We start from the raw sequence: 25,228 nt of genomic DNA, 5'->3' as shown, positions 1-25,228 counted from the left end.
ATTTGCAAATTTCTCGCCACATTTCAAGCATATGAATAAGTCCATGCAGAATTAAACTCTTTATTTTCCCCGTGACTTTTCTTTTTGGGGATTTATCCATTGATAGTTTACCAAGGGGGGCGGGTTTGAAAATCATGATTAGCCACCTGCAGGGAAAGGCGCTTGACAGCGACGTAACAGGATGTGTAGCACATTTTAGTTGACAAAATATTAAGAGAAAAATTATTTCATTATCATTAGTGATACCCGGTTTATCCAAAGACGAGCATTGTGACCAATTAGATGTAGAGCTACAATGAAGACTGGGTCCGCCCACTTACTGTCAAAAAGAAAATCTACTCGCCAGCGAGCAGAAAAAAGACTCGAGAGCGAACAGGTTTAAGCTTCTCGAGCGACTTTTGCTCGCGCGAGAGTGAATTTTGCTCGCGGAGTGATATAAAAGCGCGGATTTTGACAGTGATTTGCCTTCATAGAAATTGTCGGTGGTTCCGTGGTGTACATTGACATCTTGTGGCGGAGCTGAAGTACTACATAATTGTGGCCAACAGGAGCATGCGCGTTACCGTCAAACAAGCAAAATATCTTGATCATTAATTGGAACGGATTTGGTGACGTGTAACCTCCCACCAAGCAGCCGTTCAAATAAGGACAAGCCCGAGAAAAGAAGACACAATGGAAAATGTTCCTTAACATTTATTGTGTCTTACCTTGTGGACACAACTGAACATAAATATAGAAACATATGTAAGGTGGACTGAATAATGCAATATCCACAGAGACAATACAGAAGTAACATTCATCACTTTGCAAACAATTGGGAGTTCAGAAGGAGAGATATAAAAGAAAATCAGTAAAAACATCTGTAAAAAAAGGGAACATGCTAATTAAATTAACTTGAGTCCTTTTTCAAAACAATGTCGTGTTGACAGCCGTGTTTTTCTGTTGTGTTACTTGTGCCAGACAGGACACACAGCTGTTGGTCCACAAAGCTCTGCCTTTGAACAAAAAAACCACACAGAGACAGCATCACCCATGTCCACTGGATAATACCACTCTCCCAATGCAGATACAAGAAGAGCTACGTGTAGATAAACATGAGCGATATAAAAGAACATACTTCATCTTCAATCTTTTCTGTACTTTCGCTGGTTTTTGAACGTGACCTGGTGAGACACACAATACTCTCTCTGCATTGGGTTTCTGCTATCATGATGTAGCCATTAGCACACTGCAGGAGGAGACAGGAAGTGTTCATAAATCCATGCACTCAAGGGTGAACATGAACACACGAGGACAGTGCCTGAGTCTGGAGTTAAATTACCCTGATAATCATCATGACTACACATGTATAGTGTTATAAGTGGATTGACCTGATATTTCCATACCAAGAGCCACACTCCCCCTGAATGTACACACAGAGCATCATTCATGCAGTCTGTTGTGGGATGCTGTGCTTGATGGGGCACTTTGTACATGTATCAGTATCATACACACTACAATGTTTCTCTTTGAGTTGGTCGTATATATGGATGACAAGAGGAATGTTGAGAGTAACCACTTGTATTGAGGTAAACACGCACGTTGTGAAACTATCCTTTTCAGTGAAGGGATCATAAAAGGCTCCTTTGGAATCAGGGGTTTTTCAAAATCACATAAATCTTTGTTGTTGTGCTGTGTAATGTGTCCGACAAAGGTGTACAGACCCACAATATATTCATTTAACGGAGATGGGTCAATCAAGGAAAAGACAGCGGTAACACGAATTTTACAAATAAAATCATCTTTTGGCCCATTAATCCTTCCAAGAAAATAAATTAAAAAACACGCCTACAATCCTGATGAATCCAACGACAGAACAAGAAAGCTTGACGAACGAAAGACAAAGCTAGCTACAGACGTAAGAGGAACACTTACACACAGATGAGCTTCTTCTTCTGTTCAAATAGAAATAATGTTGCGAGCCCTCTTGTGTATCTTGTGTAAATATCCCCACAAACAGTGAACGGGAGGTTGAAAACTCTGATCCCGCAACATGCACGGTGCGACAGCTTTTACTGTTTGGTGTTGCATTGAGCACCGGTTAGTTACACGTCGTAAGTCTTAGTGAGCCAAAGGATCCAAGCTCCAGTCAGATCAATGCATGTAGATCCCACGCCTGCTGAGGTGGAAGTCTCCTCTCTATTCCACACTGTCCATCGCAGCACAGGTGTTCTGAAACGTCCCAATCTGGAATGCAGATGAAAGGGGTCTTAAGTCCGGAGGGGCAGCCAGTGGGCGAGCCCTTCAAAGAACCGCCGCACGTTCATGACGTAGAAGTCCACGTTGTGAGCGAAGTCGGTGCAAATGTTGGAGTAAGTGTCCACCAGCGTGCAGTAGAGGGCCGTCCCGCCGATGCTGATCACCACGGTAACCAGACACAGCAGCAGCAGGATCAGGCAGGAATCTCCACCCATCTCTTCTGGGAGTGAGAAATGGACACATGTAATGTAATGTGCTTTTAACTGCAGTTTTTATACGGTGGCTTTTTTCTCAATAAACTAGATTGTGGCTTGAGCTTTTCTGAAAAAACAAATGCACTGTTTGCACATTGCACTTCTTAGTTTGAACACTAGATGTCCCTGTCCCTTTGAACAACTACTTGACCTCCATTGATTGATGAAAACATTTACATGAGTTGATTAGCTAAACATGGAGAAGACAGAAGATAGCGAGTGAGTGCTGAAACATTTACAGACGTCAAGGTGTGATTGCTTCATTTGCAAAGAATCTGTTGCAGTGATTAAAGAGTATTATGTTAGAAGACATCCGTCCCACACTTTACACACTGGCACATGGGCTTTTCTGGTAGACACACTGATTTTCTGCCAGTGAAACTGGTTAAAAAGTACATTGCATTTACTGTTGTCTAGCCTGTGACTCCACAATCTAACAAAGTCAGGCCACCCCTGAGTTAAACCGTACCTTGCTCAATGCCTTCCTCTGGCTCACTGAAGCGAACTTTGCGTTTGGAGTTCTGTTTAATGACAATGTCGGTCGGAGGAGGAGGCAATCCATCCAGCGATGCTCTCCTCCTCTTCAGAATGGAGACCAGTCCATCAGTGGAGGAGCTCTGAGGGAGACACGGAAACCAGAGAGTTGACCATGAATGTCTTCTTCTTGTTTTCAGCAAGTTTTTAGGCGTCACTTTACCCAGAACCTGTTCAGCAGACAGGTACTATAGGATAGGATGGTGTATGTTAAAGGGGACATATCATGAAAAACTCACTTCTTCAGTGCTTGTGCACATACATTCTGGTATCTGGAGAATCTATGGACTCACACACTATGAAATACAACAACTAAGTCAGTTTTTTGTGGGCTGCCTGGATTAGAAAACGTGATTGAATTTGGCTGCCCTTCCTATGGCACACGCAGGCTCATGAGAATATCATTTTTTTTGGAGGTAAAACCAAAAGCGAGCACACCTATAATGTTGGTAATAGTCCCTCAGTACACAGCAGTCCTGAGTGTTCACAACTATGGCAAGTATGGTAGGACAAAGTTGAACCACGGAAACCTGGACTGTCGTCTGAGTGCTGGTGCCGGTTTCCCTGTTGGACCTATTTTTAGCAATGCCCAAGCAGCAATAAACCAATAGTTTTACTGTTAATAATGAAACAACAATCATGCACAATATTAAGATTGTTCTTCTTAGAAATCACAGTTTAGCGTTGATTTATTTGGCATTCTGTGGCTTGACGACTTTGCTCTGTTATCGTCGTAATCAATCAATCAGTCATTTTAGGTGACCAATAGAACTGCATTAAAACTGAAGTTGGTCAATGAAAAGTGTAAGACTAGATCTCATTTTTCTTTATAGCAGTTGTAAAATACTTCACAAACGTTTAGTCTATTGTAAGAACAGGAACACAAACCAAGCATTGTGGTGGTTAAGTGGTTTGAGACTTGTCACAAGTATGAGCCCGGTTGAACACTTTGTTTTAAACGTAGACTGTATATAAGATGTGCAGCTTCAAGTTCAGCCTTTTGGCCGTCACCAATTATTTTTGCAACCAGAAGTGATACGAGGGGGTGGATCTAAGTACAACCGAAAGCTGAATAAGTAGTTTGTATAATTTCATGAAGTGAAAACACAATGTGAAAGGGTTAAAGTTGTAAGACAAAAATACGGACAACTCCCAGACTAGACAACGTGGCAAAGACCTGTCAATCACTGTGTAGCCCCGCCCTAAAGCATACCCTGCTTTATGGTCTGTTTGACTCTAAATGGACCATCATTTACTAAATGAACATCATGCTGTATTGAAGAAGACTTGAAACTAGAGATTGAGACCATAAACTCATGTTAACAATGTTTACTGAGGGAATAAATCAAGAGAAGTCATTTTCTCATAGACTTCTATACAACCAGAGGAGTCGCCCCCTGATGGACATTAGAGAGAATGCAGCTTTAAGGCACTTCTGCATTAGCTTCACTTTTTAGACGAGGAGGTTGCCGTCGGGTTTTAAGTAAAATCACCGAATATAATACAGGAAATACATCACCAAACATAATCAGTGGCAGGGAGTGAACAGGCTCCACCAGCAGACTAATGTGAAACCTACTGTGTGTTTTGGACAAGTCAACAGACGACCAGCAGCATTTTAGATGAACTGGAGCTGAGCCAAAACTGAGCTTGGCTGAGGCAAGTAAACACAGAGCTGCAGAAGCACATGTGCACCAACACTGAAGCACAAATAATGTGTTTCAGAGGGAAATCATGATTGGGCAAGCTCAACATTCAGACGGAGCAAAGTTACAGGGATATATTTGTGACTTTACTGACTGATAATTAAACTGCAGTTACAGTGTACAGTCAACAGAGGTCAGTAATGAGATTCATTCCTAACCCTAATGAGAACCTTTTGACCTGATCATAGTCTCTAAACAAACTGCAGAGCAGAGACCATAACACACAGCACAGCACGGTCATATGCTGACCGCTGAAGTGGAGCCATTTCTCAAGCTGTCAGCCTCATCCACTGCCATAATTTATAGGTCAATTACTTCCTGAGGCCAGTGGGTCGATAGCGCGGCAAACGCCGCCGTGGGCATCACATGCAGTCAAGTCTGTACAGAGGCATGTTAGTGTATCAAGTTTGACTTTTAAATATTCAATTCAAGTCAAGTCCTGTTCGAATCAGGACTTTCTGCGTTACCGCTGGAAATTGTGACCAACATTTCACATTCATTGTCTATGGGGCAGATTGGGTGTGATGGAATTTCTCGCTTTAGGATGGAACCACTTGAACTGGCTCATCAGTAACATTCGCGGATGTTATTTATCTATTTATTTTACAGTTTAAAAATAAACTTGTGAAGGAAGGACAAACTACAGGACTGTCTCAGAAAATTAGAATATTGTGATAAAGTTCTTTATTTTGTGTAATGCAATTAAAAAAACAAAAATGTCATGCATTCTGGATTCATTACAAATCAACTGAAATATTGCAAGCCTTTTATTCTTTTAATATTGCTGATTATGGCTTACAGCTTAAGAAAACTCAAATATCCTATCTCTAAATATTAGAATATCATGAAAAAGTATACTAGTAGGGTATTCAACTAATCACTTGAATCATCTAATTAACTCGAAACACCTGCAAGGGTTTCCTGAGCCTTGAAAAACACTCAGCTTGGTTCAGTAAACTAAATCACACGTATGGGGATTATCACAATATTCTAATTTTCTGAGACAGTCCTGTATATAATGGCATCACTGTCTCTAAAGTGCTGCAATTTTAATGTTACTTCAAAGCAAAATGATATGCTGAAAACTATATATATATATATATATATATCTGCAATAAGCCAACATCAGCCTACTAATTGCCTCTGTTGATGTCTTTAATCAATACCACTACAAGCTGCAACTCATGTCAAATTCTGTCAAAATTAAGTTAAATTCAAGAGAGGTTGGTCATAAAATTATAGTTTCTTTGAATTTTCTTGCTATATTGGCCAACTGCCATTCATTTATTCCAGCACTGGGCTTTGCTGTTACTGATTTTCTGAACAAGTTGTCAAGTGACACAAGTTGTGTCTCAGAGTGAGCGCAAAAGAGAAAGTTTTTAGGCAAAAACAAACAAAACCCTCATAAAGAAGTCCCACCCAGTCGATCCTCCACTGGATTACATAACAGCCGTGATCCCCATCAATGCTCAGCCTTCAGCCTATACTGCTTGTTTGGAGTGGCTCAGATTTCATCTCCACCTCTCGGAAGAACCAGGCCCCCTTTAGCTCAGTGTTCGAGCCAGAGCGTGATGTCTTGGCTCAGGCTCAGTAATCTAGCACATTTGGCGGGGTAAACATCCCCAAGTGTCTGACCACACCAGCGAACATGGGTGGAGGTTTTTGGACATAGAGACCGTGGCGATGATCTCACCAGGGGACCGCAGAGATCGTTCACAGGAGTGTCCCAGCAAAGACAAAGAGCCGTGGCTCAGAGAAAAGAACTCATAGTAATTACTTTCTGCAGGCAGACAGTATACACAGGAGAGATCAGAGAGAGGAAGGAAGGAAGGATAGATGCATGGATGGTGAAGAAAGGAAAGAAGGCAGGATAGAAAATTGAGAAAGGTCAAGAGAGGGATTCAGGCCAGGAAAATATATTTATACCCCTCCTGCTCTTGCTTATACATTCATCTCATATCCAGATCATGTTTTGTGGCAATCTGTTTGGTCCTACTAAAATGCACCTCCTCCAGTAACAATTATCAGAGGTAAAGGCAGATAAAGTGTTGTCCTACCCCCTCTGCGTGGGACAGCTTGGCCAGGTCCTTGTCTGAAGCCTGGGGTACTCCTGTGGGCCACTCCACCTTTACCTCCTCCTCTGGCGTCTCCTCACACGGCTCCTCCTCCTCTTCTACTTCCTGTCCTTCCTCACACGTCTCTTCTTCTTCTACTTCTTCTCTTTCCTCCTCCTCCTCCTCCTCACCTCCCTCCTGTTGGCCTGTCTGTGGTGCGGGAAGCTCTGGGTTCACGCTTTGCTCTTGTTCTTCATCCTGGCGTGTTGTTTCAGCCTTGTTAACTGGCATGCGGGAGAAACACAGGAGATTGGTTATTGATTATGGATTATTACTTAAGCCTTACTGTATGTGAACTTAACAGTGTATTGATACAGAGGGCCTGTGTAGCTTAATGTGTCCATGAGTGGATGAGAAGGTCACGGCACTAACTCTACCAGGCTTAAAAGGAGGTCATTTTGAAGTAATGTAAGTTGGAATAGTTAGCTTAGAAATGTGTACATTAATACGTTGAACCCTTCTCAATCAGATGTTAAAAACTGGGAAATGTGAATAACCTTCAAAAATGTCTGTTACACCTGTACTCAATAAAGAAATGAATACAAAAAAGACATGTTTGTGTTACCCAGTCTACGGCTGCAGTCAAATAGTACTTTTTGCTTCGGAAGGTTCTTACTGAGTGGATGACCCGGAAGTATCTGCGTGGCAGCCTTGGTATGGAGAGGTGCTTCAATGATTCCTTTCAATAACGTCCGCCGGCGCTGTTTAACTGTACACTATGGATACATTGAACACATCCTTCTGTGGAGGTGTGATTTTGTTTGACACTAACACCTAGCAGGCTTTGTAGCTCCTCAGCCCTATAAAGTTCAGCCACGCTAGAGGCATGGGTCTAGACATGGCAGTATCGGTCGGTCAATCCATCACTTTTTTTATTATATTTCCTACAATTTAAGCTTCTACATTTTCCAAATGCACTAGTATTATTCAAACGTATTGTTCGGTTTGTAAGCCTCGTACCGAACGGTTTAATACGAATACGTAACGTTATATAGTTACAGTCCAAGAAACGAATAATTACCCTAGCTGTGGCGCCATCATGTGGCTATAAGGTGGTATTTCAGCAGTGAAGGCCCAGGTATAAAATGCACGGCCCGCCACTGGTTTAGTGTCATGTTAGCATTGTCACTGTGAGCATGTCAGACTAAAGTTAGCATTGAGCTCAAAGCAGCACTTGGTACTGTAAAAACAATAATACATGTTTACCTTCATCGTGACAGGGTTGTAGCGTCTCCTTCTCGCTCTGAATGTCTTTCAGTGTTGCATTCATTGTGTTCTGTCGAATCAAACACAGTTAACGACCATGCATCACTTAGAACGTATCAAATTGAGTAAAGATCAGCATGAAGGGAAGGTTCCCATGAGTCTCACCTGTTCCACACTAGTAGATGGTCTGAGTGATGCCAAAAAGAAGAATGCAGATAGAGACATAGGACAGCCAGGGCAGGAGAAAGACCAGACAGACAGCAGGAGAAAGAGAAAAGAGAGAGGCTTATGTTGAGAAATGCCAGAGGTTGATGGTGTTACTTAATATATTAAAAAAACGAATATCTTCTTCAGGCCTTTCCTGCAGAAGTTGGCTCATGTTCTCCAAAATCAAATCCACCTGCATCAAATGACTGTGAGCTGCAATAACATACCAAGAGAGTCACAGTATCCGTGGGACACAACAACGCCTGGCATGCAGACCGCGGTATTTGTCTGTGTCTCATGGAAATCACTATCCTGCGGAAGTCTCTTATGCCCCGTCAGAAATATTGATTTTCACAAATGATTCCCATGTGTGTCTGTATCCTTCATGCAATACCAACGTGTTGGGACTCCTCAGCGTGTCCACATTGGAGACGAGGATGGAGGTCAATTACAGTGATGCAAAATGGGCGCTAAAAGGTTTCTGTCCGACAGTGATGGTGTTTGGAGGAAATGGAATCTGAGAAGCGGAGCCGTTTATAATGGACATTTGTGCTGTCTGTATTTGTACCTAGGGGAGGGAAACATTAAAGATATCATACATTTCATGTGAGGAATGTTGTGTTGATGTGCCCGCTGTATACCGGAGGTGTGTCCTGCAGATCTGGCTCAGCGTCTCGATGTGTTTCTGACTGATGCCGTCCGTCTCAGAGGGCAAAATGCTTCCGTCGTTCTTCTTCTCTCTCCACTGGCTCTCTGGGAACACACGTGGAGTGAATGCAAAACCCACTTATTATTTCTTTATGTTGCACAGACTTACATGAAGGTTTTTCATCACGGATAATATTTCCCAGAGGGGATGAAACATATGCATGCAGTACCCCAGTTCTCCTGCAGGGCGGCCAGGTTGGAGAGTAGGCGTTGGTGGTAGAGCTTCTCCAGCTGCAGGAACTGGATGGCCCACGGGTCTGGTAGCAACGTTAGTTAAGACGTCAACTTAGACATTCGACCTAAACGTCTCTGCACCTTTAAATAACTAATAAACGAGAAAAAATCAATACAAAACGAGAGGGCGGCAAATAAAATGGAACCTAGAGGTTAGACGGATCCTCATAATGAAAAGGTCAATTAGAAGAGTCTCTCACTCATTGTATGTCAGTCAGGGTAACAGCAGGAGCGAATTATGTCAAAAGATAAAGGATTGCAACATGTCCACTTGACAGATAGCATCAAGGCCAGAGGCAGAGGAAATGACCCATTCAAACAAAAGGAACGTGAGCGTAGAGAGTGAGAGAGATGATAGATTGAGAAGCTAATATACATTTTACCAAAAAAAAAAAAAAAATACTAAAGTATATTAGAGATTTAAAAACACACATTTCGCTCTAGTTTTGGATTTGTTACTGAAGAGAAGTACTTCACACTTTGCACTTTTTCATTTTGGGGCATTTAATGGATCCTATTTGATTGTGCTGTGGTAATAGATGAAACAAACCGTGTCCGTGGTATGATCATTGATAGATTGTGTTATCTGCATACACTCAAGTGTGCTGATATCTATTCTATCAGTTTTTAATACTTCTAGCACCTTGTTTATATTAAAGCCGGGGTAAGTGGTGGTTATCCTGCATTATGATAATGCATAGTAAAAAAGTGAGATTTAAAGAAACGGAAAAATATAAACGTTTTTTTTCTAAAATGATTTTAAAAGCAATATAACCAACAGCCGTGCCTGACTCCTGCATGGATAACAATCAATGAATCATGAGTTCATCAAGCCCTCTCCCTTTCTCTCTCCCCTCACACGTAAACACACACCGCCCTCCTTGCGGCTGAGGGCTGTTGCCAAACCAACGGCGCAAACAGAGCCAGAGGAAACTACTTTCAGCCAACGTGTGGGGAACACCCAGTTACTGAGAGACAAAAGAACTGACAGAACACGGCAACAATGAGGCGGCCAATGACGTGTCTGACAGTAAGATACACAGCCAAACATGAGAAAAAAGATGAATGAAAGAGAGTTTCTGCTCTTTGACATATTCTTTTTACATTTTCATTACTTATTGCCATTTTGATTATCAGAGTATTATTCCTTTTGTTGCTGTAGTGTCACCTGTTGGCCTCTATCAGACCAACACAGGCCTCTAATTTAAGAAACGCAAACTTGTGAAGCCCAAAACCTGCTCTACTTGACGTCCCTCACCATAACTAAACCCCCTTTCCAACAAAATAAGATAAAAGCTCTTCCTCCATAGAGTGGAGATTGCACTCTTACATGTTATTTAATGATGACATGTGCCAGTGTGGCTCAGTCACGACTCAGCTGGGAAATACTAGTGACTGGCAAATGTCGCAATCAGGAGGCAACCTCTTGTTCTGTAGAATGAAGCCAATGCGGAAGTGTCTTAAACCTGCATTGTCTGATTGTTTAGAAGTCTATGAGAGAATGACTCTACTTCTCTCTTGATTTATTACCTCAGTAAACATTGTAAACATGAGTTTATGGTCTCAATCTCTAGTTTCAAGTCTTCTTCAATACAGCATGATGTTCATTTAGTAAATGATGGTCCATTTAGAGTCAAACAGACCATAAAGCAGGGGATGCTTTAGGGCGGGGCTACCTTGGGATTGACAGGTCGCTACTCTTTCACAGTGTGTTTTCAGTTCATGAAAGTTAATTGTAACATTTTGGTCGCCTAAAAATGTCTAATGCAGCAGTCAGTTGTACTTAGCTCCACCCTCTCGTGTCACTTCTGGTTACAAAATAACAAGATGTCAACGACAAAAATGTCAAACTTGTGGCTTCAAAACCGTAGTCCACCAACCAGTGGTTGACGTCACAGTGACTGCGTCCACTTCTTCTATACAGTCTATAGTCACAATGCATAAAAACACAAACAAATGAAACAAATGCATTTAAAAAGGATACAGTCCTCTTTGAGCGAGTAGGCCTCTGCGATCTGAAAAAGAAGATAATTGATTAAACAGCAGGTACAGAACTCCACACAAGCTAGTGCAGCATACAGATTCAGATATCAATTGTATTACTGTGTCATGTGTCACCATTAAGCCGTGAAGCATCAAAGCATACAGTGACATTAAACTAAGCGCTGAAAATGATGAAACAATGAAACACTAATTCGGCTGTATGATCAAATACAGATGTTTGAAATTCACCAAATTCCTTGAAGATCACATGACAGTCATACCAAGAGCCAGAGCCATGGAGACACACTGCATGTGAGACATGAAGTCACATGCAACTAATTATGGTTCGGATTATCGAGTCTGTGGGCTTTTTTTCCCATCCACTTCATACCTTCCTCTCCACAACCAGTAGACCATATGACTTTCACCTCAGATCTTCTTCTCTCATTCCATAATGGTTATTTCCATTATCAGCATTATCATTATCATGAACCATGATAGCTATAATATGTCACAAACAGTGAAAAATACCCATTATCATTTCTCAAAGCGGAGATCAATCAGATTGATTGTTGAATAAGTCCCAAACCGAAAGTTATTGAATGCATCAGACATGCATAGAAAAGTATCAAATCCTTGCATTAGAGAACCGGGAACAAGAAAATGGTTGTCATTTTGCCAAAAATATCTGAAACAATTATTCAATAAACAAAATAGTGATTAATGATGCCCCCCAGTGTCAGGATTTCAATATTATCTAGGCTATATCATTTTATTATAACACAGAATGAGAAACCAACAAGATAACCTTATGTTGTCTTTTTATTTCCCAGGTGGAGAACCTAATATACACCACAGACCTCTCTGTGTTCCAACATGTGCTGAGGTTCCTATCAGACGCCATGGGGTGGGTCTATCAACGAGCCTGCAAGGCTAATAGCAGGGATCTGTATCTGGTTCACTGTCGGGTTTTGCGGTTTGTGCAAGATCGGTTTCTCGCAATAATTTATCACTCATTGTCCACATAGTGCTGGAGAGTGCTTCATCTACGGTGATCACACCAGAGCCTTTCTGGAAAGTTTATACATTTACATACATTAATATTCATATTTCTAACCAAATTTATAAAAACAAATCAGCATTTCATGGTTGAAAATGGCTCAAAACTCCATCTTCTGTTTTAAATCAGCCCTAATGTTGAAAGACCAGTTCTGAGATAGAGTCGACCGTTTGGGACTAATCTACGTCATGTAGACCGCCTCCTCGTCTCTCCCCACAGCGTCCACCGTTTTTACTTTGTATGTGCTGTGATAGCATTACTATCACAGCACATACCTGTTCTCTCCTTTCTGTGGACTGGAAATTAATCTATCAGAACTTCACAACATCTGGTGAATCAGAATTAATGGTTATCTGGTGATAGGGATGTGCTTTCCTAGCTGTGACAGGAGTGTAGATGAAGCTTTAAGTTGTTATAATTTTACTCATTTAGCGGCTGGGTAGTTAGCCAGCTAATGTTAGCTTGCTAATTCCACCATGTTTTCATGCTAGCATTGCACTGACTCCGATGCTGGGGCCTGCTCTCCTCCCAGCAAAGTAGTCTCCCAGCGGCAGGGAGTGTGGCTGATGGACCGTCTGGGTGTAATTCTTGTCTCATTTGAGGCCTGATAAACAGTAAATCCACCAAATTCAGTGGCTCATGCCATATCACTATTTCACAAGCTACTGTAGCTGTTATGTTTGTCAACGCTGCTTTAAGGCTATCGTCATACGGAAGTGGAAATAAATGCTAACTCTGATCATGCGTGGCTCTCACAGTAACAGAACAGAACGGGCCCCTCCTTTCCTTTCTTAGTGTTTGAGGAAAAGCAGCTTCGCCATTGTTCCCTGATTACTGGAGTTGGCAGTGAAGCAAAGTAAACTACAAGCTTCTCAAGGTGCTGGAAAAGCTGGGACAAATTGATCATGTTGTCTAATCGCTGTTAGGAGATTGTGGTCTACAAAGGATTGCTCAAGCAACATGAAACCAATGTCTTTTGCCGTGATCCTTTTTCAACTACACTGCGCGAGACTGAACCAAATGTATCTGTCTGTTTGAACACCATATTTGTGATCTGAGGGAGAGGTGGCGGTAGGGGAGAGAATATTATACATGTTAACAAAAGTGTATAGGGTTGCCAGTTCAAATCCCCGCACCTGCATTGTAAAACGGTTGCAAAATGTTCAGTAACTACTGCTGATGTCTCCTTGTTGGATTTACAGGTTGCAGCATTTTACTCTAACAAGCTATTCTGATCTGTTTGAGGAACACCAGCCCGGGGGGGGTTTGTCATATTTGTCTCAGCTAACTGAGAAAACAGAGACTTTGGAATCAGGTCACACGGGAGGACTGCCATACACACACATACTGTAGATGCAAGCACACAGACTCACAAACATATGTATATACATGCACCCACCCACCCACGCACAAAGCCCTTCTGTCTGACTAAATAAAGACATATTCCCTCTGGAAAGCCTCCCACTTTCTCTCGCACAAAGACACTCACCTGGTGCAGGGAGTGTGGCAGCATCGTGTAGTCACTGTTTTCTCTGAGGGACTGCAGGGAGGCCAGCAGCTCTGGGCTGGGGCCCGGCAGTCCATCTCTGGAGACACTTCCTGGAAACAAACGACACAAACAAATGCTTTGGTAATATTATGGTATAGCTCCCAACTGCATTGATGTGTAAATTCGTATCCGTGGGGTTTCTGCACTGCATTTTCTTATGTAATAAATCAGTGATGGAAATATATATATAATATATTCTGTCTACTGTTACTTAAAGAGACACACCACCTATCTGACACATAGCAGTCAGTATGTTTATCATGATGAGTACTACTCAGCCTGTAAAAACAGGTGTATAATGTCTCTGCTTTTGTGCGACCAAACTCTTGCTGCCTGGGAGGGAACATGCAGTGCGCGTGTACTTTTTGCGTGTACTTTTTGCGTGTGTTGGTAGGGGTCCGTGGCGAGTTTGTGTCCAGGACTCGTGGTCATGATAATCCATCCATGTTTGCATTGTGGGAAATGTAGGATCCAGCAGTTGTTTGAGTTTGGGACTAAATTAGGGACTAAAAGTTGAAAGTGAGATGAGGAGATAGACACTACTCTCTAGTATGAAGCTACCACCAACAGCCCATTAGCTTAGCTTTGCATGAAGACACATTGGGGTTAAAAGCTAGCAGTCCAAAGACATCCAAGGACTGATTTTGGTGCAGTCACTTCCTGAATTCTCCCCTTGTCGCTGGAAACCTCACAGTTACGACAAAAAATGTCCTTTTTTATGCTTCAGCGCCGGCGCCAGCTGTAGCCGAGGGCTTTCACTTTTACAGTTGCCCGTCCGTCCATCTGTCCCGTCCATTCTAATTGACACAATATCTCGGGTACCCCTGGAGGAAACTTGGCACAAATTTGGCACAAATGTTCACTTGGACTCAAGGATGAACTGATTAGAATTTGTTGGTCAAAGGTAACTGTGACTTTAAAAAACATGTTTTTGGCCATAACTCAAGAATTGAAACAAATGTCTAAGAGGATAGAATTATGAAGTGGTGACATTTACGACAGACATGGACGTAAACTGAAACTTTGTTACAGTTTTCATTCTTTATGCTAAGTTAAGCAAACCATTTTCCCGGCTTTCGCTTCATATTAGATGTACAGATTTTTGAGAGTGGTATCGCACTCCTCATGTAATTCTCAGCAAGAAAGAATAAGACTATTTCCCAAAATGTTAAACAATTCCTTTAACCACCAAAGACCAACAAGACAAGTTACATAACAAGTGTTACTAAACTGACGACCAGTATGTCTGTCTGCTCGTTTTAACCTTGTGTGTGTGTGTGTGTGTGTGTGTGTGTGTGTGTGTGTGTGTGTGTGTGTGTGTGTGTGTGTGTGTGTGTGTGTGTGTGTGTGTCTGGGGGGCGGGGGGGGGGGGGACTTATGGACTATCTTCAGAGTGAGGACATATTTGGAAATTGAGAACATTTTGTCATTTCTCACTTCTTCAAAGGCTTGTTTGAAGGTTCACTCTTGATTTAACTTTCAGGTTAGAATGAGGTTTAGGTTAGAGTTGGGTGATGATGACACATTTAGTTGTGATGGTCAAAGTTAGGGTAACTAAGGGCCTAGGGCAGGGGGTCACTAATAGGTGGACTGTGGTCTCCGGACCTGGAACCATAACCGATAAATAATTGAGAATTATTCAATTTTAACCAGTGCAGCTTTTCTAGCCTTTATAGCACTCATTCAGCAGTGCAGGAAACACACGGACTAATTGCATGCTTGTAAATCATCGCACGTGATGCTACTCGGCCAATCAAATATGTGTATTCCGATAAGCATTGCCCTCGACTCGAGTGAGATATTCACACAAAAGGGAGTGAGATGAGAGAGACCCAACAGTACGTGATTCAGAGGAGTTATTTCACATGGCGTGCTTAAAAAGAGAAAAGTGGTCAGTGAGCCCAGAGAGACCAGAGCCTTTAACCAAGAATGGACAGACTCTTATAGTTTAAAACCAGTACGTCTCATACATTCAGAGACAATGTGAGGCGCCACTACGAGACAAAGCACAAATGTTTTGAGCAAACGTACCCACTCACATTCAAAATGAAGTCACAGAAAATAAACAATGTAAGAGCCCGATATGATCAGAATCCTAACTCATGAATTCACTGCCCAACAATGATGTTAACAGAGAGGAACAGAGCTGAAACAAGTGGTTTAATACCCACATAAAGTCCATGCACACGATGTTCTCTTTTTAGAAGATGACAATAACATAATATCTTGGCTTTTTTGATGACATCACACCTGAATTATATTAATTTAAAGCTGCAGGGCACGGACAGTTCAGTTAAATCATTGTAGAACTTTATTTTAAGAGTAACATTTTACATTTTGTGTATTTTATTTTTTAAATCCAGCCTTTATTTTACTTGAAATAAGAGAAGAACATTTATTTATTATTAGAGTATATATTATTTATAATTCATCCAGTTCAATTTTAAATGACAATAAATATTGTTGAGATATTGTTTAAATATTATTCAATTGACCTTTCTGTATTTGAAATGACATGCAGATGTTATTACATCTGCTAGGCTATCAATACATATGGCATGAGATGGACAATATTGTGATGTTCCAGACCTTTGCATGAGGAAAGTCTAACTGGACCTTGCTCTATGTTAATTGGATACCCCTGGCCTGGGACCCCTGGGAATGCACTATGCCAATGAGTGTCCTGTCAAAGATAGATGTACAGGGATATGGTGTGTGTAATGGTAAATAGACGTGTACTTGTATAACCACTCAAAGCTCTTTCACACTACAGGTCATCATTCACCCATTCACACCCATTCATACACTGATGGCAGAGACTACCATGCAAGGTGCCACCTGCCCACCATTGAAGGACAACCCTGCTCTACCACTGAGCCACAGTCGCCCCAACACATTTGTTTACAGTCATTAAAGCATTACAATCAAGCTGCTTTTGAACAGATATTTTCTTTACATCCCTTATTGTGAGTGGGTCGGATCATGTCAGTAGCTTACTTTGTCATTTCTCTCATGGTCCACAGCAGCCTGCCAAACCCAGTACCATGTGTGCGTGTATGGTGTGTGTGTCACGGCAGCCCTGGAGGAGCTGGTAGATGCTAAAGCTACCTGACAAACGCGCTGTTACCTCAGCAGGTTGCCATCGGTGACAGCCTGTCAGCCCCTCGCCTGCAGCCATTACTGCGACAATTAGTCGCCATTAACTACAGCTGTATAGTGCACCTCTTATGTAACATAAAGTGTCAGCTCCATCCGTGTAATGCATTGCAAACATCCAAGGCCATGGCTTCCTTGCAGCTTAGCATCATCCTGGTCATCTTAAGCTCTGTTTTGTTCCGGCGCTCTAGAGCAGTTTGTGGTAAACTGTGATCCACAGATGGATGATAAGCCTTGAGTTGTTCTGAAAGGCTTTCATTCAGCAGTTCTCTTCAGTCAGTCTGGGCTGGTTTAAGATGATAAACTATCTTTGAGAGGCATTGTAAGGAATGAGTACTATATTTGTGAGTGCCACAACCATCCACCTTAGCTGATACTGGAGAAAAAGCAACATCCGCTGAGGTGCAGAAACATACAAATCACACAACCGTCATGTATTAGATAAAAACAGGATGAAGAAAAGTTATTTTACCTGTGGCACTGTCGATGCACACCCCTTCCTCCCTCTGCGTTGTGCCAGTGTTGGGACCTTTCGGCGGGATGGCGTTCTTGTTCCCCATCACCTCCGTCACTGCGGCAATCTTGTCCTCCAAGTCGACGTTCCCCAAAAGCTCCTCTGGGACCAGAGGGCCGTGGCTTGATCTATTGTTTCAAGCCCTCACTGGAAAGAAACATTCAATGTTTCTGACTTTTGTGTTTCTTTTGAGTGAGATAAGAGAATGACTTGGGAGAGTTTGTGTTGCTCTAAGCTCCCAGAACAGATTTAGGGGCGTCTCGAGCGCTGGAGAACGAGGTTTCTGCAGGTTTGATTAGTTATCACTCGTGACGGAGCATGTGATTTAATCCTCCATCGCCTCTCCTGGGTGGTCAAAAAAAGGGAGATTTGAAATGTCCACCATAGTCTATGAAGGCTGAGCAGTGGAGGATGATGCTCTTAGATTCTGCAGACTTCCCGCAATCCGCTGTACTTTTCCTCTTCTCTCTTACAGGCAGAATTCAGCGTAGCCTCCTTTTCTTTTTCCCCACCAAGCTGTCAAAAAAAAATAAGTGTACTTTAAAAAGAGAACATAATGTTTGCCTCATGCATTCAGTGTGTTCTGAGAAGGAGGGGACACGCAAACAGAGAACAAGGAGACAGTTGAATGCAAAGAGATGCAGCATTTCTGGTGAAATGGCAGTTAGGTCCCTAAAGGAAAGGATCGCCTTTGTGTCTAAACCATAACTGCCCATTGAAGCACGTCAGAGTGCTCCATTCTGAATAACTCGCGGATGTAAAATACTCTCATAATAGTCTGTGGAGTAGAATAATCAGCAATTAGTGTGTTACAGTGCAGACAGACAGCACAGTGTATACTGTCAATAATCCATTCTTACATGTTGTTCTACCAGACAGGGAGCATTAGAAGGGAGGGTCAACATTTTTCCAGCATTTCTTATTCAATATTGTAGGTTTTTTTTTCAACTGAAAAGGGGGATTTATTCATTTAATTCACTTAGGCATTTGTGGATGTCATTTATGTAAATTATATAAATTTGCCCTACAGATACGGCCTTGTGCTCAACGAGACCAATACTCTACAGAGATGCTAGCAGCTCTGTGAGACTGTACAAGCAGTGCTTTGTGCTTAATGCTAACGCCAAGCAGGCTCACAAGTTCAATTCTGACATGCTGATGTTCAGCACGTTTAACGTTTACTATGATCACATTTTAATTTAGCGTATTAATATGCCACCTCATCATATATCCTATGTTGCATACAGTAGAGTGGTTTATATAATATTTTATTAAGATCACTGGGACCAGATTTGTGGGGACAACAAGACCTTTTCTCCCCACACTTTCAGGTGTTAGGGTAATAAAGTGGTAACGTCTAAGCCAGGTGTTACTGTCACAGAACGGCGGTGATAATGTCGAAGCCTATGGCGTCTAAAATGTTTGACCTTTATCGAATCATTCAACCATTGTGGAATTCAATTGAAATCCAAATGATCTGACATCCAATGAAATTTGCTAATGAAGGCCAGTGAGCAGTGTGGGTGGACCTCTGCACACTGCAAAAAAAAGTGTATTACCCTGATGAGAAGAGGGAATGCTAAAAGTTGATTTCAAATAGTCGTGGATGGAAATGAAAAGAGTCAATGTTTTTTTTTGTGGGTTTTTGCCTAAAATAAGGTCTGTGGTTAACACAAGCTTAAGAGATTTTGACTTTTAGTTTTAATGATTTAAAATAGGTCAGTAAATTCACTCCCTCTCGTGAATTTTGTCCGCCTGTTAGAGATTCACTGTCACTGATTTCGGATATGTTATATTTCCCAATACTGACTGAAATTGCTGGGCTAAGTAATAGTGCGATCTGGTATCAGATGCCAATATTTCAATATAATCCAGTACATGTATATTCATGTATTTATTTGTAGTAAAGCCGTGTTTATTAACTCAAGCCCGATGTTCCCTTACACATAAAAGAATGATCCCAGTCCCAGACACATTCCAGCATACAGCTTATCATTTAACACTCAGAACAGTATCGTATCAGCCGATACCCAAAGCCCAGGTATCGCTACCGCATCCCTACCGCCTTTAAAGCCACGTTGTGTATACTCACACTCATGCAACCGTTGTGTAGTAAGTTTATATGTAAGCTAACGTTTGACGATTTTTTCCGTCTGGCAATTTGCATTCACGTTTAAAAAATCCTAAAAGTGGTGTTCATTTGTGAAGATTATTAAAACTGTTGTCAGGACACCTCCAACTGCAAACACTCTTTCTATTATGATGTTTTGATGTATAGCTTTTATATTTGCAAAACTTTTCTTGAGCAGAGCAAAGACATCAGACGTCAATACAATGTAAAGTCTACGGGCCGAGCGGGGACTGGCTGTCGGTGCCGGCGGGAGAAACACCAATGCGCATGGACTAAGTTCTCCAGCATAAGTTCACCAGCGTATTACGTCTGTAGTGGCCATTTGTCTGATAAATCAAAAAACAAAGGGCCACTGGATGCACCGTGGGTTTGTGGTTAACGCTGGCTAAAGAGCTCAATGTCCATACTGGATTCTGTTTTTCTCATAATTTATTTGGCAAACAAAAACAAGCAAACAAACAAAAGAACAAAGAAACTCCTGTCGCTGCCTCTCCTGCGCCTCCACCCCGGTGCATGCTGGTCCTATACCTGCCTACTCCTATAAATAACCACAGGTGCCTGCAGTGTTAACCAATTCATAAGCAAATGAACCAACCCAAAAACTAAGTATACTTAAACAACAACAACAAAATAATTCAACTAAACGAATGACTATTAAAAAGAAAAAGCAATGTTGATATATCAAACAAACAATCTAACCTAAAAAAGCAAACATCTAGAATAATTAAACAACACCTCTTATGAATAACATAACTAAATACTAAAATGTAAAATAACTAAATACTAACATCAAATAAATAGCTCCTGGCTCCAGTCATCTGAGGCTGGATACCCTGCTGCCACTCATTCTGGTGCTGCTGATCCAGATGAATAATGGCTGACAAGGTAAGGATTTAGTTTCTTGCCTCAGGGCAGTTCACCAGGGTTTATTTGTGGCTGTTGACAAAAGGTTGACATCATCAGGATGAATGACCTTTTACTGGGCACTCTTTCCCACCTTAAAGCAGTCCTGTCACTGTAATTATTGAGGAGAGATACCAAACACAGTTCTGTTGAGTTTTCATCTTTTGCGTTCATGTTATGCTATAGGTAAACACCTGCGTCCATCTGTCATGGGAACCGCATCACAAGTGTGTGCAATTTTATCCAACAGCTGGCCAACACCATGAATTCCTCTCTCAGTCGGTAGAGGTTGGATAGATAACGGCTGACATGCTGTAGTTCAATCTATTTCCGCCTCGTGAAACCTGCGGGGGGTTTTTTCAGCCTTGTTCTGAGGGCATGAAAGCTGTGTGACACTACGTGTTCACTCAACATGTTAGCGCCAGTCATGTGAACGCTGTGAACTCCGCAGCATGGAATGTGACACAAAAGTACAAGCGCTGCGAGCGCAGAGAGGCTGACTCACAGGATGTGTAAAATGAAATTAGGAATGATGCTGGCGAGGCTAAAGATGAAGATCAGTTTGCTGTTGTGAGGTTTCTCCTGTGACTTGCTACGTAAACCTTTACCTTTTTCCCAAATCAATACTTGGTAAACGTCCTGATTCATACCAGCGTTTGGCTTTTTTTCAGCCTATTCACTACAAATTACATATAACCTTACTTAATAAAACATTTTCCAAAGCGGCGATTCAGATGAAATGTTTTTCTTCTAGCTTTCAGACAGCCATTGCTTTATGACAGATACTGTGCAGAGAACGAATAGCTCAACTTTACACGTAGCCTAGTCGCTAGTCGTGCAGAGAGTTATGTGAGAAGAAGCTACCATCATGTCTGAGCCAGGGGACGGTTAGCTTAGCTTAGCATAAAGGCTGGACACAGCTAGCCTGGCTCTGTCTACGGGTAATAGTCCAGGACAATCTACGCTATTAAGCCATGACTTGTCCTTCTCACACTTCGGCTGTGTATTAAACAAACGGAATATGACATGTTATTAGTGAGCTTGGTGCTGATGCATTTTCAACAGCACCAGGCCAGCTGCTTCCCTCTGTTTCCAGTATACAGTATATGCTAAGCTAACTGGCTGCTGGCTTTGTATTTACAGTACAGACATGAGAGTGGTATTGATCTTTGTATGAGCATAGTTCCAAAAATGTTTTTTCCTTTAAAACCGTTATTCTTTAATTCTTTATCAGAGGGGTATTTATGGACTTATTTCATATCGTAGAAGAAAACATTAAAATCTCTTAGGCTTGTGTTAACCACAGACCTTAATTCAGGCATCTAACCAAAAGCACAAAAACATTGACTTCAAGACAAGAACCAGAAGTATTATGCTGACTCATTTCTGGTTTTAGCAGTGGTTCACTAGGGATGGGCAGTACAGTACTCACATGTTACTCATTTGGTATCAGTTCCTTTAAAAACAAATATTGGCTGCATAACTTCTAAACATTTTCATCACTTTTGTTTATTTTTGTATTTAATTGTACTCATATTGCTTTTTTAATAAATGTGTTATTAATGGCCATTATGTGTCATGTGATTTGCCTTTGAGAGTAATTCATTTTTTTCTTCTTCTAAAAAGTACCATTATATTTAAAGAATCACAGACCCAATCATGACATCGATACTTCTAAAATGATAACAGTTCACAACATAAACACTTCCATCATGAAGTATCACAAACACCTTCACCAAGTAACAAGCTGAATAAAAATGCATGATAATAATTAATTAATTATTATTAATTATTCCTGAGATAAATAAACTACCTTCATTGCACATAAACTATGTCGCTCTCTGAGTCGAGCTTTCCAACAACTCTGTGAGCTCGTGCTTCTATTCACACCGCCCATCATTTAGGATGCATTCACGACCACTCGCCTGTAGTCTGAAATGTGAAAACTACAAACACTTGATTACCATTGTTGTTAAAAACATATTTGACCCTGCTGTTGTTTCTACAGTTGGAAAAAAAATGTCGCACAAGTGGGTGGCCGAGTGAGCGTGCACGTGCACATGTCCGCTGGGAAAGTCAACTTGTGCATCGGTGGCGCTATGGTGACGCTACGAAACCTCGCACTCAATTAAACGTTATTTTGCCGTTTTCATGAGCCTTACTTTTTATCACACTCATCACGTGGACATTAACAGTAACAAAAGGCGCTATAGCACCTTTATTGTGCTGCGCCATCCGTCTAAAATCCGCACTGTGGTTATTACAATTCCATCTGGTGAAGCAGAGTAACCCCGGAGACGCTGTACTTCACGTCAGTATATTCCATGTGAGTTAACGACACAGAATCACACGGAATGCACGACGCAGGACGGAGGCTGCAGCGGGATGGAGAGCTGCACTCACCGCTGGAGGATGTCTCTCGCAGTTTGTCGTCTCTCAAACGGCGTCGTGCTGTCGGTCCTCCTCCGTGTCGGCCCACCGCAGGATCCACATCAGCCTCTCTCTGCCTGTCATCTGTCCGTTTCCGACCCTCTCGTGCTTCTTGTTTACGGTCCAATCCGGGGACTTTTTTCACAGCGTCCCCTCATTGCAAAACATACATCCTCACATGTCATGTTCATTTATTTATATTTTTATTTATTTCACCCTGTGGTGGAACGTCGCCATCTTGTGGCAGATGTGTCACACTTGCTGCTGGCGGTTATGTAACAGCCGATGAAGCGGTCGTGGGGCAGGGTGTCGATGTGATAAACCGTGCGCGCCGGATTACAAGGGAAATAGTGAGCATGCGCACCGTCTTTGCGTTGTATTGTTAGTATTACGTAAACAGAATAGAAAACAAAGTTATTCAGTTTCAGATTGAGAGATTGGACCTGAAAGGAGGACTTTCCCCTCCACACATCACCACAAGTAACAGAGTGCTGTCGTGGATGTGACGAGACAAAAGTCTTTTATTCATAATCGTCATAATCCTTGTTCATACATAATACTAATAAATGCATCACATATGCTAACATCCCAGACCAGATGTTTAAATCATGGATGTAATAATAGTAATAATTGTATTCAAGTATAGTGTCATCATATGTGATGTACAGAAACTGGAAATAATTAGAAGAATGTACCAAATGAATACATACAGCTTGGGAAGCAATGATTGCTGTAAACAAATAAATAGATAGGGTGACATTTTAATGATCATTTAGGGGAGTGGCTTTAGAGCAGGGCTCTCAAACCCATCTTCAATCTGGGCCACATCAGCATCACGGTCGCCCTCAGAGGGCCTGTTGTAAATGTCAGACTGTGTAAATGTAACTACTCCTAACATATTGGTAAATAACTGTCTCTGCATTTGATTATTGTTTATTCAAGTGTAAAAATATTGTACATGCAGTTATATAAATGTAAACATATATTTAAGCACATTTCTGTTATTATAACTTAAATCCTTTTAATTTAGGGTTAAGAAACCCACATTATGCTATCTAACTATTAAAGAAAATATCAAAGACAAATATCAAACACAAGTTATTACAATAACTTTGTTCAAAGCTTAAAATCCTTTCAAGGGTGCGTTTCATGTGTTGTAAAGCCACGTTTAAAGTAGTCTTCAATGTACTCACAATACAGGACTGTCTCAGAAAATTAGAATATTGTGATAATCCCCATACGTGTGATTTAGTTTACTGAACCAAGCTGAGTGTTTTTCAAGGCTCAGGAAACCCTTGCATGTGTTTCGAGTTAATTAGACGATTCAAGTGATTAGTTGAATACCCTACTAGTATACTTTTTCATGATATTCTAATATTTAGAGATAGGATATTTGAGTTTTCTTAAGCTGTAAGCCATAATCAGCAATATTAAAAGAATAAAAGGCTTGCAATATTTCAGTTGATTTGTAATGAATCCAGAATGCATGACATTTTTGTTTTTTTAATTGCATTACACAAAATAAAGAACTTTATCACAATATTCTAATTTTCTGAGACAGTCCTGTACATTTATATGTTGAATGTAGAGTAACCAGCCAAAGAGCTGCTTCTATGACTGTTAAGTATCTCATAATTATGACTTTCTATCTCATAATTTCCACTATGGGGATATTTTTATTATCAAGTCTAACTTACATTTTTTTTTTTTTTTTGCTGGCAGATTGGCGGGCCACATAAAATTACGTGGCGGGCCTTGAGTTTGAGAGCCCTGCTTTAGAGGGAGGCTTAAAGGGACGGGTGTCAGTGTTGATGACTTTCTTCATAGATTTAGCAACTTTTGGAACTAGTGCTGCTGGCTACTTTCACTGGGGAAGAGCTGGTAACACTGGGCTGAGAGTTGGACCTTTTTTTTATCAGAGGCAGAAATTGTCCTTATTTTTACTAACATTTCCTCTTAAAATGTACAAATACATAAGACGATGCAACTTGCCCAAACTTCATCCGGAATTAGATGTTCAGCTGTTTGAACTGCTGAGTCAAGCTCAATTTGTGTTTCCCGAAGCGACAAATATATATTAATTTGTTTTTCATATATAGAATACATTCACATCAGGTTTTGAAAAAGGCCAATGGATGTTCTGCAGGCTTATTCAGAAGAAGGGCGAGTGTGAGTTTATGGAACTTGAAATAAATTAGGTTAAACGTGGAAAGTGGAGCAGAAAGAGAGGTTAAGGAAGCATCTTTGTCTGAGTGTGTGTGTATGTGTGTGTGTGTGTGTGTGTGTGTGTGTGTGTGTGTG

At 41.3% G+C, this 25,228-nt stretch overlaps 1 protein-coding gene across 1 annotated transcript; it reads right to left on the bottom strand.

Annotated features, from left to right (window-relative positions):
- Positions 1 to 754: 754 nt before the first annotated feature.
- On the bottom strand, positions 755 to 17,509 carry cnstb (consortin, connexin sorting protein b; the record flags this gene model as incomplete). Its single annotated transcript, XM_079180642.1, has 10 exons — positions 755 to 2,458; positions 2,962 to 3,109; positions 6,790 to 7,070; positions 8,053 to 8,122; positions 8,218 to 8,239; positions 8,901 to 9,012; positions 9,138 to 9,224; positions 11,186 to 11,216; positions 13,734 to 13,843; positions 17,422 to 17,509. The coding sequence occupies 10 exons, from the start codon at positions 17,507 to 17,509 to the stop codon at positions 2,250 to 2,252; spliced, it is 1,158 nt and encodes a 385-aa protein (XP_079036768.1). The 3' UTR covers positions 755 to 2,249.
- Between the last annotated feature and the right edge of the window lie 7,719 nt (positions 17,510 to 25,228).

The sequence above is a fragment of the Pholis gunnellus genome (assembly GCF_910591455.1).
Source record: "Pholis gunnellus genome assembly, chromosome: 19".
In the NCBI taxonomy this organism is placed as follows: Eukaryota; Metazoa; Chordata; class Actinopteri; order Perciformes; family Pholidae; genus Pholis; species Pholis gunnellus.
This window is presented reverse-complemented; position numbering and strand designations above follow the sequence as displayed.